The 23,405-nt window shown below is 42.3% G+C and overlaps 1 protein-coding gene across 12 annotated transcripts in view; it reads left to right on the plus strand.

Moving 5' to 3' along the window:
- PER2 (period circadian regulator 2) overlaps nucleotides 1-14,510 on the plus strand; it is a 49,593-nt gene extending 35,083 nt beyond the window's left edge. For 11 of the 12 annotated variants that reach the window (XM_063408024.1, XM_063408026.1, XM_063408022.1 and 8 more), the window contains 7 exons: nucleotides 909-1,082; nucleotides 1,340-1,600; nucleotides 2,352-3,199; nucleotides 4,967-5,153; nucleotides 5,660-5,852; nucleotides 7,411-7,561; nucleotides 8,482-10,932. In XM_063408024.1, the coding sequence (XP_063264094.1) occupies nucleotides 909-1,082; nucleotides 1,340-1,600; nucleotides 2,352-3,199; nucleotides 4,967-5,153; nucleotides 5,660-5,852; nucleotides 7,411-7,561; nucleotides 8,482-8,631 (1,964 nt within the window). In that variant the 3' untranslated portion in view covers nucleotides 8,632-10,932. Of the gene's footprint in view, nucleotides 1-908; nucleotides 1,083-1,339; nucleotides 1,601-2,351; nucleotides 3,200-4,966; nucleotides 5,154-5,659; nucleotides 5,853-7,410; nucleotides 7,562-8,481 lie in introns of all 12 variants that reach the window. The other variant, XM_063408019.1, reaches the window with a different exon arrangement.
- The last annotated feature ends 8,895 nt before the right edge of the window (nucleotides 14,511-23,405 follow it).

A 23,405-nucleotide genomic window follows, 5' to 3' on the forward strand; every position in this document is an offset into this window, starting at 1 on the left:
GTAGCATTTCACATAGTCCCTTGACTGGATGGGGACCCGAATGAAGAATGTACAAGGATTTTGAGACTGGTAAAGAACTGCATGCAAATGAGAGATTTGCTCATTCTACCTTGTCATTATATGAGGCTGAAGGGAGAGTGTCCAGTGGAGTTTGTCAAAAATTGGTTGTGAGAATGATCTTGGCTATCTGAGGAGCTTCAAAAAGGAGTTCTAATGCAGCTTTTAGAGTCAAATTAGAAGGTATCAGTAGACCAGGAACAGAGAGTCCTGCAGAAGGGATTGAAATGCTGTAATTTGGAGTGTTCTGTGGTTCTGGTTGGCAGGAGATGATGTGGGTCACCAGGTCTTTGTTGCTCTGATGTCTGAGACAGATGAAGCCTCCAGTCAGAAAAAAGGCAAACTTTAAATCTTAAATGTGTGTTATGGAAGTATTCCTATGGGAGGAGGAATGTTCTGATGCTGTTCTGTGAGGCACTACTCTGACCTCTGCTGGATTACTGTGTGTTGCTTTCAGGGCAGAGAATTTTAAGTAGCTGGACAAAGCTCTTAGAGTAACCAGCTAATGGAAGAAATCAGTGCACAACGCTGTGGGAGCTGGGGGCATATTTTTCTTGGGCTGGAAGAGGCTAGACAGTTTCTTCCAAAACTGTGCCAAAAAGAAGAGTGAAGACCAGAAAAAGAGGAAAATATCCTTCATAGAAAAGGTTTGATTTGGCTGTATATGGGCTTAGAGGACTGCATTTGTTGCTCCACAGTCATTCTATTCCTGGAATGTATAAAATAAAAAGTTCACTTTTTTGTCTTGTCAGCCACAGTTTGGCCTTTACTGTTTCGCAGCCCTAGCAGCATGTAACTTGAATTTGCTCTTGTTTATGTTCTGTAAGCTGCAACTTTATTTCTTTTAACAGATCCTGCTGTGTTGAAGGCATCTGGTAAATCAAGTGGTCCCCCAGTGGTTGGTGCTCACTTGACATCTTTGGCTTTACCTGGCAAGCCTGAAAGTGTTGTGTCTCTGACCAGTCAGTGCAGCTACAGTAGCACCATTGTTCATGTTGGAGACAAAAAAACACAACCTGAATTAGGTAAGACTTCTGCTAATATTTCTTCTTCAAGATGGCAAGTGCTAGCAAGTTCAAATTTCAGACATGTGAACAGCTGATGTCTGCTTGTGACTTACATTTTCTTAGAGCCAAGATAGTCTTAGGAGATGGAATAAATACGGATGGAATGTGTAAATTTAAACTCACAACAAAATTATTACAGAATTGTAATAACCTAAAAATGCATGTACAGGGCTTTCTTTGCTTCATCTTGACTATTTTGCCTTCTGTTCCTGTAGAAATGATAGAAGATGGTCCAAGTGGAGCAGAAATCATAGATGGCCAACTTCTTGCTCCTCCATCCAGCTCTGCACACATAAATCAAGAGAAGGAGCCATTTAAAAAACTGGGGCTTACGAAGGAGGTCCTTGCAGTGCATACGCAAAAAGAGGAGCAGAGCTTCCTGAATAAGTTCAAAGAAATCAAGAGATTTAATATTTTTCAATCACACTGCAATTACTACTTACAAGATAAACCAAAAGGACGGCCTGCTGAACGTGGTATGGCACTTGTTTTCACAATAAAACTTGTATTTATATAGAAAGTAAATCCTGTTGGGAGGGCATTTCCATTTTTAGTTGTTTTGTGGGGCCAGTGTGAACAGTGACAGTTGCATGCTATTTTCAAAACCCACAGAAAAAAATTTCTGGCAAGTCTTGCTAGAAGATTTAAAGTGGAATATTGCTTTTAGTGTCATAATGGACATTTTAGTAACTAAAATTTTGATTTTTGTCTGTTCTCTATACTATTACTGTCATGCATCTACTTTCAAGGGACAAAAAATCCTGCTTTAGGATGTTTGCTTTACTGTCTCTGTGCTTGTATTCTCTTTCTTTTCTTTTCCTTCTGTCTTGCCATCTGTCTTTTGTTCAGATTTGTGGTTTTGTTTTGTTTTCAGCTCCTTTGTGTTTTCCAGTTTTCCTCATTCCACTGTTGTGTAATTGGTGAGACAATCTGATAATTGTCTGGTTGCCTTTAAGGAATAATGTGACCAACAGGATGGAAATGGCAGAGATTAGCAGCAATAGTGAGATTGTTTTGTTTATTATGCCTAGGAGCTCTGGATGGCATTTTCAGAAGTGTTTGATATGATCTGTCTTTGTTCTCATTTTGGTCTTGACTTGGAACAGAAGTCAGACACTGCTAAGCATTTTTTTCAGATTTTTTTTTTTTTTTTTTTAATTTAAATAATTATACAGGTCCTGTATAGCTACATTTTTAAAACCTTTCTTACAACTTTTCCTTTTGCAGGTGGCCGTGGACAAAGAAATGCCACTTCTGGAATGGATCAGCCTTGGAAGAAAAGCGGAAAAAACAGGAAATCAAAGCGGATTAAACCACAGGAATCTTCAGACAGCACAACTTCTGGAGCTAAATTCCCCCACCGGTTCCCCCTCCAAGGGTTAAATGCCACAGCCTGGTCACCATCAGAGACTTCCCAAGCCAGCTACTCAGCGGTGTCCTTCCCCACTGTCATGCCTGCATATTCCCTTCCTGTTTTTCCAGCAGCAGGGACGGTGCCACCGGCTCCTGAAACTCCACTCTCTGGTTTTAATCACCTGCCAGACTCTGGAAACGCTTGCCCCGTGCAGCCATCCCAGTTCTCTGCACCCTTCATGACCCCCGTGGTGGCTCTTGTGCTCCCCAACTACATGTACCCGGAGATGAACAATAACTTACCTCAGCCGCTTTACCCCAGCCAGCCCAGCTTCCCTGGCCATCCCGCCTTCTCCTCGCAGACAGTGTTCCCACCACAGCCCCCCTTTGCCACCCCCAGCCCCTTCCCACAGCAGGCGTTTTTCCCAGCACAGCCATTCCAGTACAACCCCCCAGCAGAGACTGAGAAGGCTCCTGCGGCGGAGCCGCGCAACGACCCCTCGCGCTCCTGCACCCCGCAGTCGCCGGGCCCTCAGGACCAGGCCTCACCGCCTCTGTTCCAGTCGAGGTGCAGCTCTCCTCTGAATCTCCTACAGCTGGAAGAAACCACAAAAGCTGCAGAGAGTGGAGCTCCTGCGGGTTTACACGGAGCTCTGGGTGAGGAGGGAGCCATGGGCAAGATCAGGACATCGGATAACGGCAGCGGGAAGGAATCCTTACCTGTAAGTCTGGATCACATCCCCCTGCTCCAGGCTCTGCTGCATCATTTTCAGTCCCTTCACTTCTAGGACCTGTTTGCTAACAATAGACAGAAGTTATATGATGCCAGGAGCTGGACTCAAAAGTGTAGTTGGTAAATTCAAACTTCAGCAAACTGAATAAATATGAAGTCCAAACATTAGAATAATCTCAACCTTTAGAAATTAAATCTACCTCATCATTCGTCTAAAGTTAAACTAGGAAGCTTGTAAATATATCCTGAAAGAGTTTTGTTCCATTTCATTGAAGAAAATAAGAATATGCATAAGCCCATTGAAAACCACTGAAATAAACTGTAATATAATGCGGGCACTTTATTTTTAGCAAAAACTTTTGTGCTAGTCAATTTGTGTGCATGGGAAAAACTTTTGTGCTAGTCAATTTGTGTGCATGGGAAAAACAATCTGTAAGTGGTCTGAAAGAAGCTGCTTTAAATTAAAATCACATCTGTGTTTACAAACAAACAACCTCAGTAAATGAAGAATTCATCATTTCTTGCAGACCATAACTTTATTTTTGTTTTGCTTATTGCACTAAAACTATGCTGAACTATTTGGTAACTTCAGGGGGGTTTTATTTCCTGGCTTATTTCAATTTGATAAATCAGCCTTAACAAATAACTTGAGATGGAGTAATATGTCTATAAAGGTTTCCATAGTGGAAATATATAAACTATTATTTGTGCTTTCTAAAGGCACCATAGAGTATTGTTATAAATGCTGATGGGATGGAGCTGCATCTTAGATCTCTTTTGGCTGCCTCCTTCCATTGTTTAGGAATGTGTTCAGAGTAAAGTCAATTCTTTCCATTATTACACATTTGGCTAAGTTCTGTCAGTCTTAGTTTCTAATATTTAAACTGGTTTGCAGTCAAGATTTGATTAAGTTAAAAATTAGTGTAGGTAATGTTCCCTCCCTTAAAAATATACAAATAAGTGGCCTTGCCTGGGAAGCACCTGGGAACATTTTCTTACTGCTCTCAATGCTACTCCTCCTTCTCATCTCAAGGAGATGGAACAGTGAGGGATGTTGATGCAAATCCTTTGAGGCAGATTATAGTAGGAGCAATTGCTAGTATGTTGTGAATGGCTTGGGCAAAATCTGACTTGTCCAGGACAAGTAGGTGCTGTCAAAAGTGAATATGAAATAGATTTCTTACTTCTTATGAAACTATATTATTAATTTTTTGAAGAGAGATTCAGTTGGTCTTACTGAAAGACCCCTGCCTGCCTGTCAGTCTACTTCAATATCCCTTGGCACATCTTATTGGTGACTGTCTTTGAATAATTATGTAAACATTAGAAGATGAAGTGAAATGGATTTATTACTAATCATTTACATGATTAGTAATACAGCTGTTACATTTAGTAATAAATGTATTCATAGATAAAGCCTGTCTCACATGCCCTTCTCATACCAATTGATCCCATCCTCTTTGTTTGTCTCCTCCAGTTTTGAATGTAGGAACATTTTTTGTCTAAGAGGGAAGTTGAGCTAATTTTGTAAGATGGTCTGGGATTAAAGTTCACGTTGATGTGTAATTATAGAGGAGTGCTGACAACTTTGTAGCCTTTTATTGAAATGGACACTGCAAAACTGGGAACTGGTTATTACCTTGAAGCATAATTTCTGAGAATTTGTTAAAGTAACAAAGCTATTACATTTAGTAATAAATAGCTTTGATTTTTAGTGTTTGGGTTATTTAATTTTGTTTTTTCTCCTTATCACTAGGCTGAATCTCCAATGGATGCTCAAAACAGCGATGAGCTGTCCATGTCCAGTGTCCTGCTGGACATTCTGCTGCAGGAGGATGCGTGTTCAGGCACTGGCTCAGCCTCCTCAGGGAGCGGGGTGTCTGCAGCGGCCGAGTCCCTGGGCTCTGGCTCCAATGGCTGTGGCATGTCAGGGAGCAGAACAGGTAACTCAGGCAGCCAGAACCCTCCTGGCATTGCAGAGGAGTGGGAGGTGTTGCAGACACCACGAACAGCACGTGAAAAGCCTTGTCTTTACTCCTGCTTGCATAGCTTATTCTTGATTTCTTTCTTATTGTGTTACACAAATGTTTTTCTATTGTGCTTGATTTGCAGAATAGAACCTTTTCTAAGTGTGTGTAGAACAGGCATTAAGATATTATGTGGGTATAAAGGAATAATAAAAAGACCATATTCCTTCATGTTCATTTAAAACTTTTGAATTAAAGTGAGCTAGTTATGCTGTTGAAATTAATGGAGACTTAAGAATTTGAGTTTTTAAAAGATTAATGCAATTACTCAAGGGTGGAAGTTTCCTCTGTTTAAAAAGAAGTAGTAGAATAGTGGTTGTATGTATACATTCAGTTCTCTTTAATCTTCTCTACACTCAAAAACATTCAGATAATCCATGTATTGGACAATTTATAATGAAATGTTAAACCTCTGTTTACAGGTAGCAGTGAAACTAGTCACACCAGCAAATACTTTGGGAGCATTGATTCCTCAGAGAATCACCATAAAACCAAAATGAAGACAGAAATAGAAGAAAGTGAGCACTTCATCAAGTATGTGCTTCAGGATCCCATCTGGCTGCTGATGGCCAACACAGACGACACAGTGATGATGACTTACCAGATCCCCTCACGGTAATTCCACTGGCACAGCCCTCCACACTTCTGTATTGAGGGGAAGGAGAATGTACAGGAGAGAAGATGTATAGGAATCTCTGTCTCAGCAGATATAAGCTGGTTGTAATGTTTAGCTCAGTGTCAAGGAAAATTCTTGCTTCTTTTATGTGTTTTGTATACTACACCAAAACTTCTCAAGAAGGAAAAATGGTTTAATTAGGTTTGCCTGTATTTTTAGGTCAATTTCCTGAGTTGAAATGAACTGTGTGTATTTTTTGGAAGCTGTTCCATGGTTAGTGATTTGTAACTACTTCCCCAGAAATCCCTGGTGAATGAGCTTAGATCTAGGCATGGTCTGGCCTCGAAGATCTCCTGTTGGCCTTGAGATGCCACATCCAGTGGAATGCTGCTCTTGGAATTGTGGATTTTTTTTTCTGAGTTGTTAATTTCCATATGTTCATTCTTCATAAATTAGGACAAGGAAGTAGAAGATAAAAATCATATGACTTCTAATAAAATAAACTTTCTTCAAAAATTAAAAGATTCACTACTTCAGAAGCAAAGAGCAGATGTAGGAGAAGGGGTGACAAGTCTGTGGATTATTTTTTTCAGCCTATTTGTTTATATTTCTTGGGAGCAGTGAATGGTGTTTTGAGAAGAATAGAAGGTTTCAGTAGAGACAAGCCTTTGAAAGATTTCAAAATGCACAGGCATGATGGGGAAAGTAAAGAATACGTTGTAAGAACTTCAGCTCTTTTTTTTTTTCCTAGTTTTAAAAATACGTTGACATTTCTGATTTTTGTAGTCTGAAGTGTTGACAGCCATAGGTGGGAATTCCGGTAGCCCTTGAAAGCAGCAAAGCCTGCCAAAGAGCAGGATATTTTGGTAAGAAGAGTGAAGCTCATTGTCAGAGTGTGAGGCCCAAGAAGTGAAGTGCAAATCCAACCTGTTCTTAGGTACCCTGTAAGAAACAGAAATTATTTTGGGTTTCTTGGAACTTGCTTTCCATTGTTGTCTTTTATGGAGGGATACAGATGGTAAATGTTGCTGTGGGATGGGTTTTTGTTAGTTCCTGAATGGACGTGGGGCATTTGGAGAGAATTTTGGCTGCTGAAATAGAGCTGTTTTCTAAAGTTTAGTTCATTCTTGGTGATTTTCTTAACCACATCTTACTGCTCCTGCTTCATCTCCTGTGCACTGAGTGTCTACTTTGGGTTGTCCTCCCACTGGAGGGGAGCTTGGAACTGCAGCAGCAGCAGAGGGAAGCTGCAGGAACTGCAGCAGCAGCAGAGGGAAGCTGCAGTTCTGCTGGTTTCACTGGTGGTGCTGCCTGAATGGCTCTGAGAAAACTGTTCCCACTGATGGGATTTGAAAAGACACTGAGCCAGCAGAGATGTCTGCAAATGCAGAGAGCAGCTGGAGTAATCACATTTCATTTTCTTCCAATATAAGATTTCTAAGCGTAACGTTCTAGAACAAAAATAGTCTTTAAAAATGTTAGTATTTGACTGTGTAACCTCCCATAGGCATGAAGCCCAGAAACTGCTGAAGCTCAATTTCTAACATTTTATTTTAGGGATTTGGAAACAGTTTTAAAAGAAGATAAGCAGAAATTAAAGCAAATGCAGAAACTACAGCCAAAATTTACAGAAGAACAAAAAAGAGAGCTTATTGAAGTTCATCCATGGATCCAGCAAGGTGGACTGCCAAAAACAGTTGCTAATTCTGTAAGTTTAATGAGTTAATTACTTCTGCATGTATAATAGTGCTTAAATTATTAGCTGCCTATGTTAGACTCTTCCTTTCCTGTTGCTATGAAATTTGGTCAATTAGGCATATGAAAAGAAAGAAATTCAAACTTTCATGCAGTGGTTTCTAGCTTGATTCAATTTAGCATAAATCTTCTCTTCAATGGAGGAAATAAAAGTACTCATGAATACAGTATAAGAAATTTCCTTCCTCTTTTTGAATTTCCACGTCTCTGTTTGAAATGCTTTAGTGACACAACAGAAACTTCACTACATAAAAATCTATTTTATGTGCAGAAATGGATGCCCATTGATTTCAGAGTACAAAATGAATGTACTGATCCTTTTTTCTATCAGACTTCTAACTGCAGATCATGATTCCTCTAAGCAGTTTAATGTCTTGAAAGGAAAAAAAAGAAAAAACCCAACAAAACAAAGCATCCATGCAATTTTATTAGCTATTTATTTTATTTATTCACACACAAATACCTGATTGCGTTTTCTTTTCCCAAAGCTTTCTGTCATTTGTGGGTTTTGCACAAAAGCTGTCAAACACAGAGGCTCTATTTGCACATGAGTGTTTCAAAGTCAGTGTGAAGGAATTGCAGTGGAATCCCAATTGTGGTTTAATGTTACAGCAGCACTGATCCTGCAAGCACCCAGCTTGTGATCTGTGGCACAACTGTGTCCAGTGGAGTTCTCAACTACTTTCATTGATTTACTGCACTTTTGAATGAAATTGTGGTGTGTGGAAAGAGTAAAATATATCTGGTAGCTGTGGCACAGGTGGGAAGGTTCTCTTGGAATCAAGGATTGCATGCAGCTGGACTGATGCTTGGAAAAGCTTTTTATTTAATTTTACTTATGAGTGCTCCTATTTTTTTTTTTTTTCTTTTTAGGAATGTATTTTTTGTGAGGACAATATACAGAGCAATTTTTATACATCATATGATGAGGAAATCCATGAAATGGACCTTAATGAAATGATTGAAGATAGTGGAGAAAACAACTTGGTTTCCCTGAATCAAGTCAGTGAAGAACAAACATAGCCTTTGAGCCTGTTGTTTTGAAAATTGTTTCAAAACGACAGTGAAGGATCCAAAAAGGTTTTAATCTTTTATCCAGCAGGATGAATCCAATTCATATAAGCAAATGTGTTTTTCTTGCTCTAGAAGAGTCATTTGTGAATGAATCTCTTCTTAAATGGTGGCAATCTCTTCCCAGTAAGGACATTGTTGAAGATGGTATAGCTTTTCTTTAAAAGACTCATTTTGCACTTACATGCCTCAAATATTTCTTTATGAACTACAGAAACTTTCATTGATGCCTACTGTTTTTTGTAGAGTGGGTTAAGAAGTGCTGAAAATCTCCTCACATACGTACGGTTCTTCAAATCTCCTTTTGGTGATGATTCAGCATTATAAATTGTTGAGCAATTTTGCTTAGTGGCTCTTTAGCATTGTTCTAAATATTTGAAGTGGTCCAGCACAGTAGAAGAAATAACCTTCCAGGAAATCAAGTCACATTGCCCTTCTCATACCAGTTGATCCCATCCTCTTTGTTTGTCTCCTCCAGTTTTGAATGTAGGAACATTTTTTTGTCTAAGAGGGATGTTGAGCTAATTTTGTAAGATGGTCTGGGGTTAAAGTTCACTTTGATGTGTAATTATAGAGGAGTGCTGACAACTTTGTAGCCTTTTATTGAAATGGACACTGCAAAACTGGGAACTGTTTAATACCTTGAAGCATAATTTCTGAGAATGTATACTCAAGAAATCCTTGTGCTTAAAGATTTTAAAACCTTCAGACCACAGAGGATGACTGGCCATGCTCCAGTGGCTGTTAGACAGAGCTTGGGGTAACTTTAACCTTTATTTCTGACTTATTCTGTCAGGAGGTTGGCCATCAGTTTTTCCAATGTGGCTAAACAAACATCAAATTTGTATGTGGCAAGGAAGGATTAGATGTGTCTAGTCATTTGAAGATAGTTCTTATAAAAAAGAAGTGATTTTGAGAATAGTGTTGACTCACTCTGTTTGATTTACACAATCTCAGATTTAGTGTGGCTGGAATCCTTTGCTGTTGAAGATTTCATTTTAATGCCTCTGAGACTGTATTGACTTGAATATGTGTACTTTATGTTCTTGTGCTATTTATGTCTGTAGGATGTGGGAAGAGAACACGAGAGAGCAACTTTTAATATGTTGGTTAGTTAAAGGGCATTTAGTTGCTGTATTGCTAGATGTCAGCTGTAAGTCTTGGGGTGAAAAATGACGAAAGTTAATTCAATTAACCTTGATACATTTGTCTTAAAATATGTTTCATGGGAAGCATTTCCTTTTTTATGAGGATAACATTTCTATTCACTGAAATTCAAGGTTATTTTCATTCTATACAAAGGTTTCTCTTTGTATACAGAGAGGATGTGAAGTTAGATCTGACACCAAAACATGCGAAAGCGACTGGTATTCACTTAGCGGAAGAAATAACTTGTTTCAAGTAATTAGTTATTAATTGGAAAATTTGCACTGGAGACAGGTTCTGCAGGTAGCAAAGTGTGTCAACTTGGGAAACAAGCAGAATCACAATCTTAAAAAATAAATAAGTATCTTAAGTGTAATGTGAAGCACTACCCAGCAAGATCTGATTCCTGTCTTTAACAGCTGAGCAAGGTCAAACGTAAATATTTGTAAATACAAAGTGAATGAGAAATTTTCCAGTGTTGGTGTTCACGTCCACTGTATTAAATGTTTTAATCATAAATGGAACAGTGCAGCTATAGCAACATATGAAATGTATTTCATTTTTACATGGAGACACAAACATGGACCAGGGTTTGAGAAAAATAAAAGCTTTATATAAAAGGAGTGCATCATAGTTATACAAATAATTTTCAAAGACTTCTCAACCACTTTGAACTTCTTTGCTTTAGCATGCTTTTTTTTCCCTACCATGTCTTTTTTTATTTGTCCTCATTTCTTTTATTTTTTTTTTTCGATGACCATCTTGTAACCATAACTTAGTGGAAGGAAGAGAAAAGTACATTTAGAGCATTTTGTGGATGTGCTTACTTATGGACTTAATCTTGCATCCTTAAAGTGTTTGCATTTACAGGGTGGTATTAAAATATTTTCCTGTAACTTTAAATCTACATGCCTCCATTTATAGATAAGATTCTGAAGCTGTAATTTTTCCAAACTGTTGTAAGATGATTTATTTGTGATGACACTTTGTCAACATGTCAACAATGTTTTCTGTACACTGTGCAATATATTTTGGTTTTGCCACTTGTGACTAATTTTTATGACTTTGCTTTTTAGAAAACTGGTAAATAAAACAAATATATTTTTAGTTGCCTTTTTGTTCCTTGGGGCTTCTACTCCAAGCAAGAATTCAGAATATGTGCTTTACTGATGGTATGTGAACTGGTATTTCAAACTCTGGCTTCCTGTCCTGGGGTTAAATTGCTGCCAGTTTTTCTGACCTCTACATTTAGTGGTCACATGAAAGGCTCAGTCTTTATGCTGAGGAGCTGTTCTGAAATCATGTGCAGGTTTCCTGGCAGAGCACGTGCAGCCGGGCTCTGTGCAGTTAGATCTGCCAGAAGACACCTTGATTGTGCTTTTGGCTTTGTCCAGTGTCAGCCTGAGCTTTTTTACAGGGTGGCTTAGGGACAGAGAATTCCAGTTACCCCCCTGGGATTTGCTCTGTGCAGTGATTTTCAGTCTTCTGTCGAGGTGTGAGGTGGTGTCTGAAGATTGATAAAACTTTCCAAGCCGGAGTGCTCCCCTGTTGGTGTTTAATTCTCTGTGAGGGGAGCAGTGCTGGAGCTCAGGGCTTGGACTCCCCCTGTCCACGAGGGACTCAGGTTATGACACCCTCATTAACTGGTTTTTTCCATGGCTGTGTTTTGAATGTTTGTGGAATTTTTTGAATAGAGCAAGCTAGTACAAGCCCTGATTTGGTCATAAAGGACCCAGATACTTCTGTAGGCTGCACAGTCGAGGTGTTTGGGTACCACAGAACAGTGCAGCACACAGGTGAGTCACATTCACACCCGAGGGCACAATGGTGGGAGTGTGCACTTAATTGCCAAGACCTGCATTTTAAAACATGCTTGTTGAACACATCACCCAAGCCCCTTTGCAGTCTTCTGAATGAACCCTAAATTTGTGGGCAGTTTGTCTGTCTGCAAACATTTCTGTCCTAGCAGCCCTTCAGGTAAGTGTGCAGAGCAGAGATGTGGTGATGGAGCTTCGACAGAACTCCAGACCTGAGCGTCGCCCACCCAAACGGGGTCCCTGTGCCCCTCCAGAGCCGCTGGATTTGGATGCAAGGTCTGATAACGAGAGCCTTGGGAGCACTGAGGTGCTGCTGGTGGGATAAACTGCCAGGTAATGTTCCACACGAATTTCTGCTTTTGATTATTTTTTTTCAATTGTGAATGTAGTAAGAGTATGAGTTATGTGTGGCTTCAGGTCTTCCTGTACTCCTCCTTGGTGAGGTATCTCCTGTCAGCACCCAGAGCCACGGGCTGGCACTGCAGAGCTGTAGGGAGGAGCCTTTGTCCGAGTTTGTCCCACGTCAGCAGCCCCTAGATGTCACTGGTGTCCTGGGATTATCTTTGGCAGCATTTCCACCCGTTGGTCTTTATTCAGTTTGCTTGTATATTTGGGCTGTTGAGTTTGTCATGGCATTATTTGATGTGAAGTGAAAGCTCTGTGGCTTGAATTTCAAATAAGATGATGGCAAAATTCATACTGAAAAGCTGTTGGCACAGCGGCAGTAAATGTAAACATAAGCTCTGTTTGGAAAAAGGAAACAGACTGCTGAAAGCATCAGGTTTTAGTCCACTTAACAGCTGTCATGAATTTAGAGGTGAAAGAAGATGCTGTCCTTACTGAGAATTAGGATCCTTGATGGTTATTTTGTTTCTAAGGATGGCAAGAACCCAAGGCATTGATAAGCCTTTGACCCAAAAAAAGAACATGGTGAAATGTGTTGCATGTTTCTGGCAAAGTAACAAACAGATGACTTGAAGGAGGATAAGGCTTGTAGGTGTAACTTCCAGAAATTCCACTGTTTAATTGATCACAAGTGCTTAGGAGCTTAAGACATTTATTCAGTATGTTGAACAAGGTAATGAAAAGCTCAGAAACTCCTTTTTCTCAGGCTGTGGAAAAGGAACTTATTTTTAGGGGTGGTGCACAAGGTGTGCAACAGCTTTGTCTCTGCTTCACTGAAACAAAATACCAAACAAACAAAAAACTCACCCAAACTTCCCCAGGCTTTCCAAGCGGAAAAGCAACATAAGACTGGGTAGAAACCGAGGCAGCTGATCTCTTAATCATGGGTATTTCTCTGGGTATGTGCTGATAAAACATGAGCTCCCCCAGGCTGCTGTGCAGCAGCAGTGTGTGTGTGGTGAGGTTTCATTCCCTGGGATTTCTGGCTCTGTAGCTGTAGACAGAAGCTGCTGTGGCAGCACGTGAAGTGTTTAACCTCGGTGGATGATACAGAGTATGAGAACACTTGCCACTCCCTTAGAAAATTTTTTTTGCTGAAGGACACGTTGTTAGAGGCCCCATGTCCTAAGGCGGGTGCTGTGGCATGGCTGAGGGATGCCCAGGGGTGGGACAATGCTGTCTGTGTAGCAGGAAAGGGAAATGAGCACCTGCTGCACTGGGGTGAAAGGTTTGGTGGGGCAGCCACTACACCCTCAGCCCTAGAGGGATGTACTGCTTTGCACTTCATTTTTTTTTCATTTGTTTCAGAGACAAATACAGGGGTGGATTCAAATTTCCTGGTATTCCAGGATTTGTCGAGGTGTACTTCTCACTCCTCAGTCTGTAGTAAAACAGGATATAGTGAATTTACTGCTCTCTTTAAATTGTTACAGTGGTCTAAAAGTAAACTGCTTGTGTTGCTGTTGCACTGCCTGCTTCAAAAATTCTACTTCTGTCCAAGAACTTAATGGCTATGCTTTTCCTTTTTAAAAAAACCTGACTATTGCTTGTCTGATGTAAGGTCTACTGCTTTCCCTTCTGTTGAGCTGACTCCCTTGGAAATCTGTGGCCTTTTTGTACAGGGTGCTGGATGAATTCAGCAGGTGTCCTTCTCTAATTGGCTGTACTCTAATTTGCGTGGCTGTGGGAAGCAGCAGAAGGGTTGGGTGGGAGGGCTGTGCTCACCCTGCTTTGCTTTGGAGGAGCACTGGGGCTGGAGCAGTTTGGGGTTGTGGTATCTGGCAGGATGGGCCCGATTCTTTCAAGCTCCCAGGTGAGTGATACACAGGATTTACACCAATGATTTAATCTGGGCCATCTGTCCATTCTGTTTGCTGTCACTTTTGTTCCTCCTGACGTCCTCTCTCCGGCGTTTAAGTGTTCGCAGTTTTGTTGGGAGCATGTAAAGACTGAGGCTGACACATAAATTAGGCTCAGGACTTTCTTTGTTCTTGTGTTAATAAACTTCTCTCACCTCCTTTAACCTTCAGTCTCAGTTTTGAATACTGGCAGATCTGTCCTCACATATTTTGGAGAACAATTCTTTTGTGGTTCAGTTGTGTTTCTAAATTTGGTTAAACCCAGGGTTTTCTGCTGAAAATGGTTAATTAAATTGCAGAGTATCAACTTTGTGCTGAGCAGTACCTGCAATGCAGAGGTGCTGTTTCTTCTAGAGTCCTAAAATACGAGGTTTGTTTCTGCAGCACTAGAGAATTCTAGGAAACAAAATCATGTTATTTTTCTCTTGCAGTGAGAGAACACATGTAATCTACTATACCAACCAGAGTATTTCAGTATCAAATGGTATGTAAGTGAACCATTTTGTGTTTTTCATTGTTCAATGTAATAGCTATCTAATAGTGTCGTTTCTCTTCCTGTTTAGGCTAAATGAGGTTTCAATTTACTTAAAAAAAAAAAAAAGAATCTCCAGGAAATAATGGAGTTGAAAAAGACCAACCAACCAAACCCCAAAAAACCATGTCTGCCTCAGGGCATGGAAAACCCAGGCATGACCTGGGATGGCTCTGGCTGGAGGAGGATGTGCAGCAGCGGGGAGGGCTCAGAAACAAGCGCAGCTCCGGGGCTCTGCTGTGCAGACTCCGTCGCAGCCCGGGCCGAGCCCAGCATCTCCCGTTCTGCAGTTTGTGCCTCTCCAAAGCACAGGGCGGGACACACCGCGGGCAGCAGCCACGATGGCAGGAATGCGGCCGTGGCGGGTTATTTCCAGGGTCTGTGCGCAGCTGTCTCTCCAAGCCTCCTCGTTCTCTGTGTTCTGAGGAGCTGCTGCCGGCCGCTGAAGGGGCGGGCTGGGTCCCAGCTGCTCCGGGCGGGCGGGAGGGGCGGTGGGAGCAGAGCCTCTGTTCAGAGCTGGGCTCGGGGGAGATGCCTGCCTCCCCTCAACCCCACATCCCCGAGGGCAGCGAAACCTCTGCTCCTGCTTGCCGTGAAGTTCTTTTGCCTCCCTCTCTTTTAGAGACAAATATATTTATTTTAGAATTGTGCTGAATTTTTTTAACTGCCAAAGCCACGAGGCAATACTGAAGGATTCCCACATCGTGTAAAGAACTAGGAAATTCTTCCATTGTCTTCAGCTTCCATTGTTTTTTAGTATACAAAAAAATGGTTACTAAACCCTTTTCCATAAAGGTTTCTAAAGCTTTGGATATAGTCAGGCAGTGAATTTCATGTTAGTTTAGTAATAATTACTTTGCATTACATGAGCAGTGAATTTAAGCAGACTGCATACTGTAAATGGTTTTACAGGTTTCACTTACTGACAGAATTAGTTTGATGAAGTGATATATGACTGCCTTTACCACCTCGTTTAGTGTTCATGGCCCTGGGGAGTTTATGGGGACACTCATTACACTGCCAGGGTGGCTTTGCAGGTTGAGTCTTTCTGGGTGGATTTGACAGGATCAAAGGGCCCAAGGGCTCAAGAAGTTGTGGAGCAGTGCCTGTGGTGCCTTCTGAGGGGAGCAGCTGCAGCCTTGCAGGGGAGGTTCTTGGGCACATAAATCCTGCCTGGCTGAATGAGCTGCCAGTAAATCAGGGGAAGTGCAGCACTGGTCCTGATCTGGATTGAGAAGGGTCTAGAAATGGAGGTGGCGTTTGTCATCTCGAGAATTCAGACAGTCCAACTCACTTCTCCAAGCATTTCTGAAGAAAAGTTGTGAAACTTTCAGATGTAAGATCTGTCTTTCAGTTGAGAGGAGAGGAATCTGTACCGTTTGTTCTGCAGGGGTGCTACCAGGAGTGTGGATGCAGGAGCCTTCCTCAGATTCTGCAGATTTTATCAACACACACCGTGGTGACATGAAGCTGGTTGCCAAAACTTACCATGAGTAAATTGCTGCAATTAAATGTATCCCCAGCCTTCCAAGCATTGTTTCTGTACTGCTAAGGCTGTTAGATAAAGCTGGGGTTGAGCTGTGACACCTGCGCTATATATAGAAGGTGACAGCTTGCTGCTCTTGGGAACATTTGGGTTGTTGCACTCTGGTTTGTGACTCTCATGGAAGAATTGGAGGAAGAGGATAATAGCACAGATCCAAAGGGCACTGCCTCTTTGAAACTGCATAACTCTACCTTTTTAAAAATAGTTTTATCAACAGCAAAACACGATTTTTCTTTCTTTGGATGACATACAAGGGTTTCTTGTCAGAGAATTTGACAGAGAAACAAAGATGAATTTCTCTTGAAGCTTGTGAGGATGTTAGGACCTTTAGAAACAGTTTAATTGAATGGAAGTGGGGAGTTGTTAAAATGCAAGCAGAAACGAAAGACACAGGGCTAAATCTTTGTGCATCTATAATCTGTGACCATAACAAACGAGAAAGGTGTCAAAACAGGGAAGGCTGGAATTGCCCCATGTCCAGACAAAAAAAAAAAAAAAAAAAAAAAAAAAAAAAAAAAAAAAAAAAAAAACCAGAAAAAAATTTGAGAAGGACAGAGAGAAGTGATGTTCAGAGCTTTTAGCAAAAGAAGCTACAACTGCAGAACCCAACCCCATGAAGGGCTGTGTCAGATCAATACTGATCTGAACTCCAAGGCAGCATGAGTCAAAGCAAAATTGTGTGTCCAGGCACTTGTGATTTTGGGTTCTTTGAAAACCAAACCCCAGATAAGTAACTGAGCTGCTTGAATCTCTTTGTAGCTTTATTCAGAAAAATGTCTAAAATATCATTGTCCGAACAGTTCCTTAATATCAGATGTTTTCTAAAAACAAAACCAGTAAGTACAAAACATGTATAAAACGATACTTTTGTTCCAGGGGAAGGACAGAGGAAGTGGAGCCCTTCCTCTTTGGGAGGTGTGTGTTTGATGTGGTGCTGCTCTGATGCTATGGTTACAGGCACTGCAGAAAACCCCGAGCTCCAGGTGGGCTCTCCCTCTTCTCCAGCCCCCATTTCCCTGCCCATTACTGAGGTTCTAACAGGAGATGCAGCCAGGTTGAAGGCTCATGTGTTTCAGCACCAAAAAGGACCAGAGGTCAAAATCTTTGAATTTGGGCCAGAAAGCCAAATCTCCCCATTACACTGCAGGATTCTGCTACATTTCTAGGGGGATGCAGTGTGAGCAGCAGGTTTGGTTTCTCACCAACAAGAAATGAAGGAAAGATGAAGACAGCACACTCAGTGGAGGCTTTCTTACAAACTTACAGTGGTGCGACAAACTGGGATCCACAGCTGAATCCCTTCCTGCTTGGGCAGCCACTGCTGTGTCCTCATGGCAAGGAGCTGTGAGTCACAGGTGACTGTGCCCAGTGACTGCAGATGCTGCACTGGACAAGTGACAGAAGGACTGCCACACCAAAGAATCCACCTCTTTGTGTCCACAAGATCTAAATGGGCATGGCATGGACTCTAATGTGTTCAAGGAGAGAGGTAATACCTGAGAATTCCCATGGTGTTGCCAGCACTGCAGGAATCCCTTTTCCCAGGGCAGGCAGTAGGAATGGAAGCATTCTGTTTGGGAACAAAAAAACCACAACCAAACCAAAGAATGCTTGAATACCTGTAACTTTTTTAGTTCCTGATCTACTTATTTTGTATGACACGGATTATGTTTGTTTGCATGTTTGATTTTCCATCTGGCCCGTGTCATTTGCATCTATTAATTTTAAATGCATGTATGTGGCTGAGTCACAGTGGTCATTGCTAGACTGACCAAGAAGAACCCTTTCCCCAAAGTGTTCAGTGCTGGGTGGGACTTAACAAATCTGTTTGGGTGACCAAAGGGAACAGGTAGAGTTTATGCATCTGTCATTCACCCGCCAACACTTGCTCTTCTCTTAAGACCTTAGTGATCCACCCAGTACCTGAGTCTCATCCTATTTGAGTCATAGGAGACTTGAGAATGTAAAACTTGAGGAGGAATTTTCAGCTGAATTGGCCAGTTGGCCACTAAACTCTGCCGTGAGAGACAAGTGACCAGTTCTGCATGAATGTAATTCTGGAGCCGAATTCACACTGCCTGAATGGAGGGAGGAGTGTCTGGCAGCAGACTCCGTGCTGGAAAACTGAGAATGTTCTGCTTGTTTTGAATGTACTTACTTGAATTTCATATATGATACAAATTAAAGTGCAAGAAAATTTGGCTTGATTCAAAGCAGTGGCTGGAAGCAAGAGCCTTGATTTTAGGGAAGATTTGACAGTTCTGAGAGGTCAGCAGATGCTCTGGCCTTACAGATTCATTCTCCCCCATAGCCTAAAGAGGAGTTCTTTGGTCCCCTTCCCTTCTTCCTTTGCCTCTTGCCTCTCTATGCTCTGAAATGACTGATTGTTAACAGCTTTAAATTAGTGTGACTGGATTAACCCACAAAAGACACCTGGAATTTGTAGGTAAATTCTGGTTTTATTGCCTTTCCCCCCAAGAAACCCTGAGATAATACTTCTCCCTTCTTTGTATAGCTCTTGATAGAACAAACAAGAGCAAACTGTTCTTGGCTGTCATTATAACAACTTGCACATCAGCATAATGTTTTTGTTGCATCTTTTAAAAACACAACTAAATCCCAAGGTGTTAAAGCAAGCAGGTACATATTGCTGTGTGTCCTCCCTGGAAATGCAGCCAATCCTTCTAGCAAAAAGCTGACAGGTAAGAATCTGGTTGGTGTTTTTTGTTTGCTTTTCTTTTTAAAGGGGTTTGGGGAGTAGGTTGTAATTTCAGCAATACAGGGGTGGTGCTTCTGGGAAGGAACAGGGCTGGGAACTGAGTCCTGAGTAAGCATAGAGCAGCATTAGGGACTTGGGGTTTTGCATTGTGCTTTGCTTTGCCCCTGGAGTTTTGTAGGAGCTCTGGCTCTGCGCTGCCTGAAAGGATATGAATCATTTTTCCTGCTTCCTGCAGCAGCTGAAAGTGCAGGGTTGTCCCCCTGCTCCTCATCCATCGTGGTCACTGCGTGGTACCAGTGCAGCTGGGGGTGCCAGGACCACTGATGCCTTAGGATTTATCTTTTATATTTTAAATCCTGTCCTGCTTTAGTGCATAACTCCACAGCCTGTCAGCTACTGTTCTCCTGTTTTATTCAGATACAACAATTCCTCTGGGCCTGAAATGCAGGGACTCCTCACTGTCTCAGGCCCCAAGAGATGTAAACAAAAGTGAACTGGGGGCCAAACTTGGAGTAAATGACTTCATTACCCGAATCTTTAATTGGAGCATTAATCCCTGATATGGAAATGGACCAAACTTAGAATTGTCTGAAAAACTCGTGACCATCGTCCACCTTGGGTGCAGCCTCTCGGAGGCTCTGAGTGCCCAAGGTGCATCTATTGAAGGCCTTTAATAAACACCCACTTTATTCTCTGAATCTTGTCCAGCCTCTGTTCTAGGCAGCCACTCCAAAGCATCTCCACCAGGTGTGATGTGGGACTGCTTGTGCCCTTTGGGTCTCAAAACTTTCTCTTCGAGACCGAGTGCATTCGGGAGCTTTCCAAATTCTGTCACTTTATTTAAAGCTTGCTAAGAAACAAAATTATATCCTGGACACTCTACAGAGGTACCCTAAGGAGTACAGAGGTACTCCTGAGGAGTCTTGAGCTTCCCTGAGTGCATGTGTTGTCTTCATAAGAAATGCTGGTTCAGTTGAGGGATTAATGAGTGGGAGGCTTGTAGCTGCTTGGGGAGCAGCAGCTCCTCGGTGGAGATCTGCTCCAGAATCCCAGATTTTGGTAAAAAGCTGTGTGCTCCCTCTGCCTGGATGGGGGGGATTCAATTACACTCCTTTTCTGCCCTGCTGATCTGTTCCTGTGGACAATAGAGATAATCTGGACAGGGTTATGTGTATAAAGTAGTCTTGTGTAGAACTGTGCAGGGATCTGCTGAGAATCTGTTGAGCAGGAAAGGAATCTGAGCACGTTGTTTTGGAAAGTGGAAGTGTGTAGGTAAATATTACCAGCATTGGGGTCAGCCATGAGTAATGAGGCCTCCAAGGCTGGTTGTAATCATCAATGACATTTGCAGGCCCTAAGGAGGCAAATTCAGCTTGTGGGATTCAGTTCTCGGTGAGACTGTGGGTGCTGTGAACAACCTGTCCCCACTGCTGGAAGGGTTTGGTGGGGCTGATGTGTCTCTTCTGGGCTTCCCCCTTTCTCAATAGGTGGAACACTGAGTACAAAACCTCTTGCATGGTGACAATGGAAGGGGTTTGTTTCATAGGGGCTTTGCTCGGCACAGGCTGGTTCTGGTGAACTTATTTCAGGACAGGAAGATTGGAAGTGTGAAGTTTTATTTGTGTGCATGTCAGTCATGGATGGTGCAATGCCTAAAACACAGCCAGGCTTCCACAGGGGCCACGAGAAGCTGAAAGCCATTCAGGAGCTCCTGGGTGGGCACACAGGCTCTGGGGGATGCCCAGGAATGTCCCTTCCCTCTCAGAGGACACAGACACATCATTTGAAGGATGCTTTAAGCTGTGCCTCTCTGGTGAAGATTTTAAACTAGGCTGCTCTGCGTTGTACTTAAATGGTGCAGGAGCTTTGCAGAGTTCAGCTGAGGGTGCAATTCCTGAAGCGGCCTGTAAATGCATGTTTGAAGATGCCTTGGCTCTGAGCTTCCTCAGATACAAAGAAAAGTACACTCCTTGCTTTCTACTAATACGTTAGCCAGAGACCAATGCAAAAACTATAAACCACAAATTGAGTTAATTTTACACTTAAGAGATCCAAGGACAGAAGGGATTAGTTAATATAATTACCTCTATGTTGTTGTTTTACTAAGTAGTTTTTGTTTGTAACCAAAGCAACTTGTATTTGCTTCTGGAAATATATTCTGTCTCACTTGACATAAAAAGAAAGGAAATTCATTACTTCTTCTTCAATCCTTTTCCGTCTCATTTCAGGCAATCTGGACCCACTATCTAGGTCCTGGCACTTAAGGCTCTGCTTTGTTGGATTAAAAGACTTCTTGAAGCCATGACTTCCTCAGCTGGTAAGTGAGATGTAGAACATATGTGTAATGCAACACAGGCAGTATAACTAATCAAATCACCCTCAGTAATCATCTTGTTTAACTAAATTAACTTAATGCCTCATGCTCTGAGGTTTATTTTCATGTTTTAATGTTTTCTGAATCAGCTTGGATATTTTTTACCTCCTTAAAATGCAGTGCAATGAATTTCACTTGCTGAAAACTATAATGAAATGCTAATGTTGTGTGGGGAGCTAAAATCCCATGGAAGGAGAGAAACTGCTTTTCCCCTTTGCTTTTCCTTTAGCTTAGGTCATGCAAAAGCCTGAGAGGCCTAAATTGGACAATTTAGAGACACTATCCATTTAGATAACTGTGGACTTGGGAATTTGCTAGAGGATGCAACTTGGAACCAGGCATCTCATTTTAAAAAAAGGAAAAAAAAGAGATTATCTGTTAGAAGGCAGAGGAAGGGTAGACTCCTGGTTAAGACAGCTGGATTTGTGTGTGAATCCCTGCCTTCTCATATGCTTCCTGCAGGACCTTGGAACCGTTCTGCTCCTCTGGAGCAGGATGAAGTTCCCTCCCAGTCCTATCCATGCTGACCTGTGTGTATCAGGTTCAAGCAAGGACAGCCCAGACCATGGCCTGGGCACACCTGACAGGAGAGGTGCTGCTTAGCCCAGTGGTTTTCATCTCCAGAGAGCAAGGGGCTCAGACAAAAGTCTGGGACAAAAGCAGCTGAACAGGGGATCGGTAAAACCTGTGTGTCTGCAGGGTGGAGGAGCAGGCAGGACTGGAGAGCTGCTGCTGTGAGAGTGTGTGCAGAGCTGTGCTTGGACATGGGCCCAAAAACTGTGAGATCCTGAAACTGGGCTCCAGCAGCAGGAGCTGCCAGGAGTGGATGGCCCTTGGGGATGTGGGGTTGTTATCTGTGAGAGTTTACTGTAATGTGGTGGAGCTCTGGGTGCCAGGATTAACCAACACTCACTCCAGCACTTCTCATAGGAAGAAATCCTCCCTTTTTTGTGACATTTGGGTACCATTCTGCTAACAGCAGCATCCTGGATGGTAAGAAATGTAAGCTGTGTTACAGACAGGAACCAAATGCCTGCTTAGCAGAGATTTCCTACATGATGTTTGCACCCCCTACACCTGCTGCTGAGGCCTGGGCTGGTTTTATTCTTCTGTCGTTTTAATTGGAATAGAGACTGAAACATTTATTTGGAGAGGGACTCTGCAGAGAGCTGCAGGATACCTGCTGGTGGGAGATGAAAGAAGATGTAAGTTGATTGGTGTGATTTAAAAGCTTGATCTTGCCTCCTGGCCAGAGGCTCTGATAAAAGACCTGGTACATGTTGCCAAGAGGTTGGGAAGAGGTTTGAACTCCAAGTCCTCCCAGCTGAGCTGGTCTAACAAGGAGCGTTTTTCTCCTGTAACAGGTGTGAGTGACTGACATGCAAAGAGAGGGGAAAATGAGCCCTTTCTATTATTCTCCACCTGCATATCAAACGAGGAGTCCTGTTAGATCAGATGATCTGTTTGTATTTGTATTACTTGGAATGGAAAAGAATAAAGGCAGTTTCTATAAAGAAGGACTTGAAAAGCTTCCCTAGTTTTTCATCAGAGCTGTTGGAAACCTTCCTTCTCCACACAGCCCCTTGGCCAGTCCCACCCCCAAAATGCTCACCTTGTCCTGCCTTTGTCAAGCAAGTGTTGGATTTGACACCTGTGCAGTGAGGTACAGAAATGCAAATGGACAAATCCAGCAACACCTACTCAGAGGCTGTCAACTTTCTGTGAACCTAATTAGTGGACTAAAAAAAAAAAAAAAAAAAAGGCCGTATTGCTAACACATTTCTAAAATGTTCTTGACACTACTGAAAAACTGCTCATAGTACTGCTCTGACCTGACTTTTCTTTTCAGCCAGTACAGCACGGGGAAAAGAGTTGTGATCCCTCTGCTCTTCTCAACCACTCCAGCTTTGGGAGAGCAGCTGTCCAGGCAGCCTCACAGCCCCGCTGCTGCTTTTCCTGCAGAGGGAGAATGGATGTGCCTGTCCAGCCCGGGAAGGTTCCCCTGGCTGTGGGACAGGCAGCAGCACAAGCAGGAATGGGAAAAGGAACAGGAACCTGGGAAGACCAGCTTTAGCTTCCGTTCTCCAAGGCCAGCAGAGGGAAAGTCGAGCACCACAGCTGCAGTGCTGCTGAGCAGGGTGACTTTGCTTTGAGCTGCCCCAATCCCTGCTGAACCAAAGCTGGCACTTCCATGTTGACTCTGGGCTCTGTTTCTGTCACCAAAGTGTCAGGATTTGCACTTGCTTTCACAGGAGCATTAGAGAGCCCTAACACAAGCATCTTTCATCAGATGAAGCAAAGCTAAGCTGCCTCTGGTGTTCCTGCAGC

Source organism: Prinia subflava, chromosome 11 (genome assembly GCF_021018805.1).
Source record: "Prinia subflava isolate CZ2003 ecotype Zambia chromosome 11, Cam_Psub_1.2, whole genome shotgun sequence".
Lineage (NCBI taxonomy): Eukaryota > Metazoa > Chordata > Aves > Passeriformes > Cisticolidae > Prinia > Prinia subflava.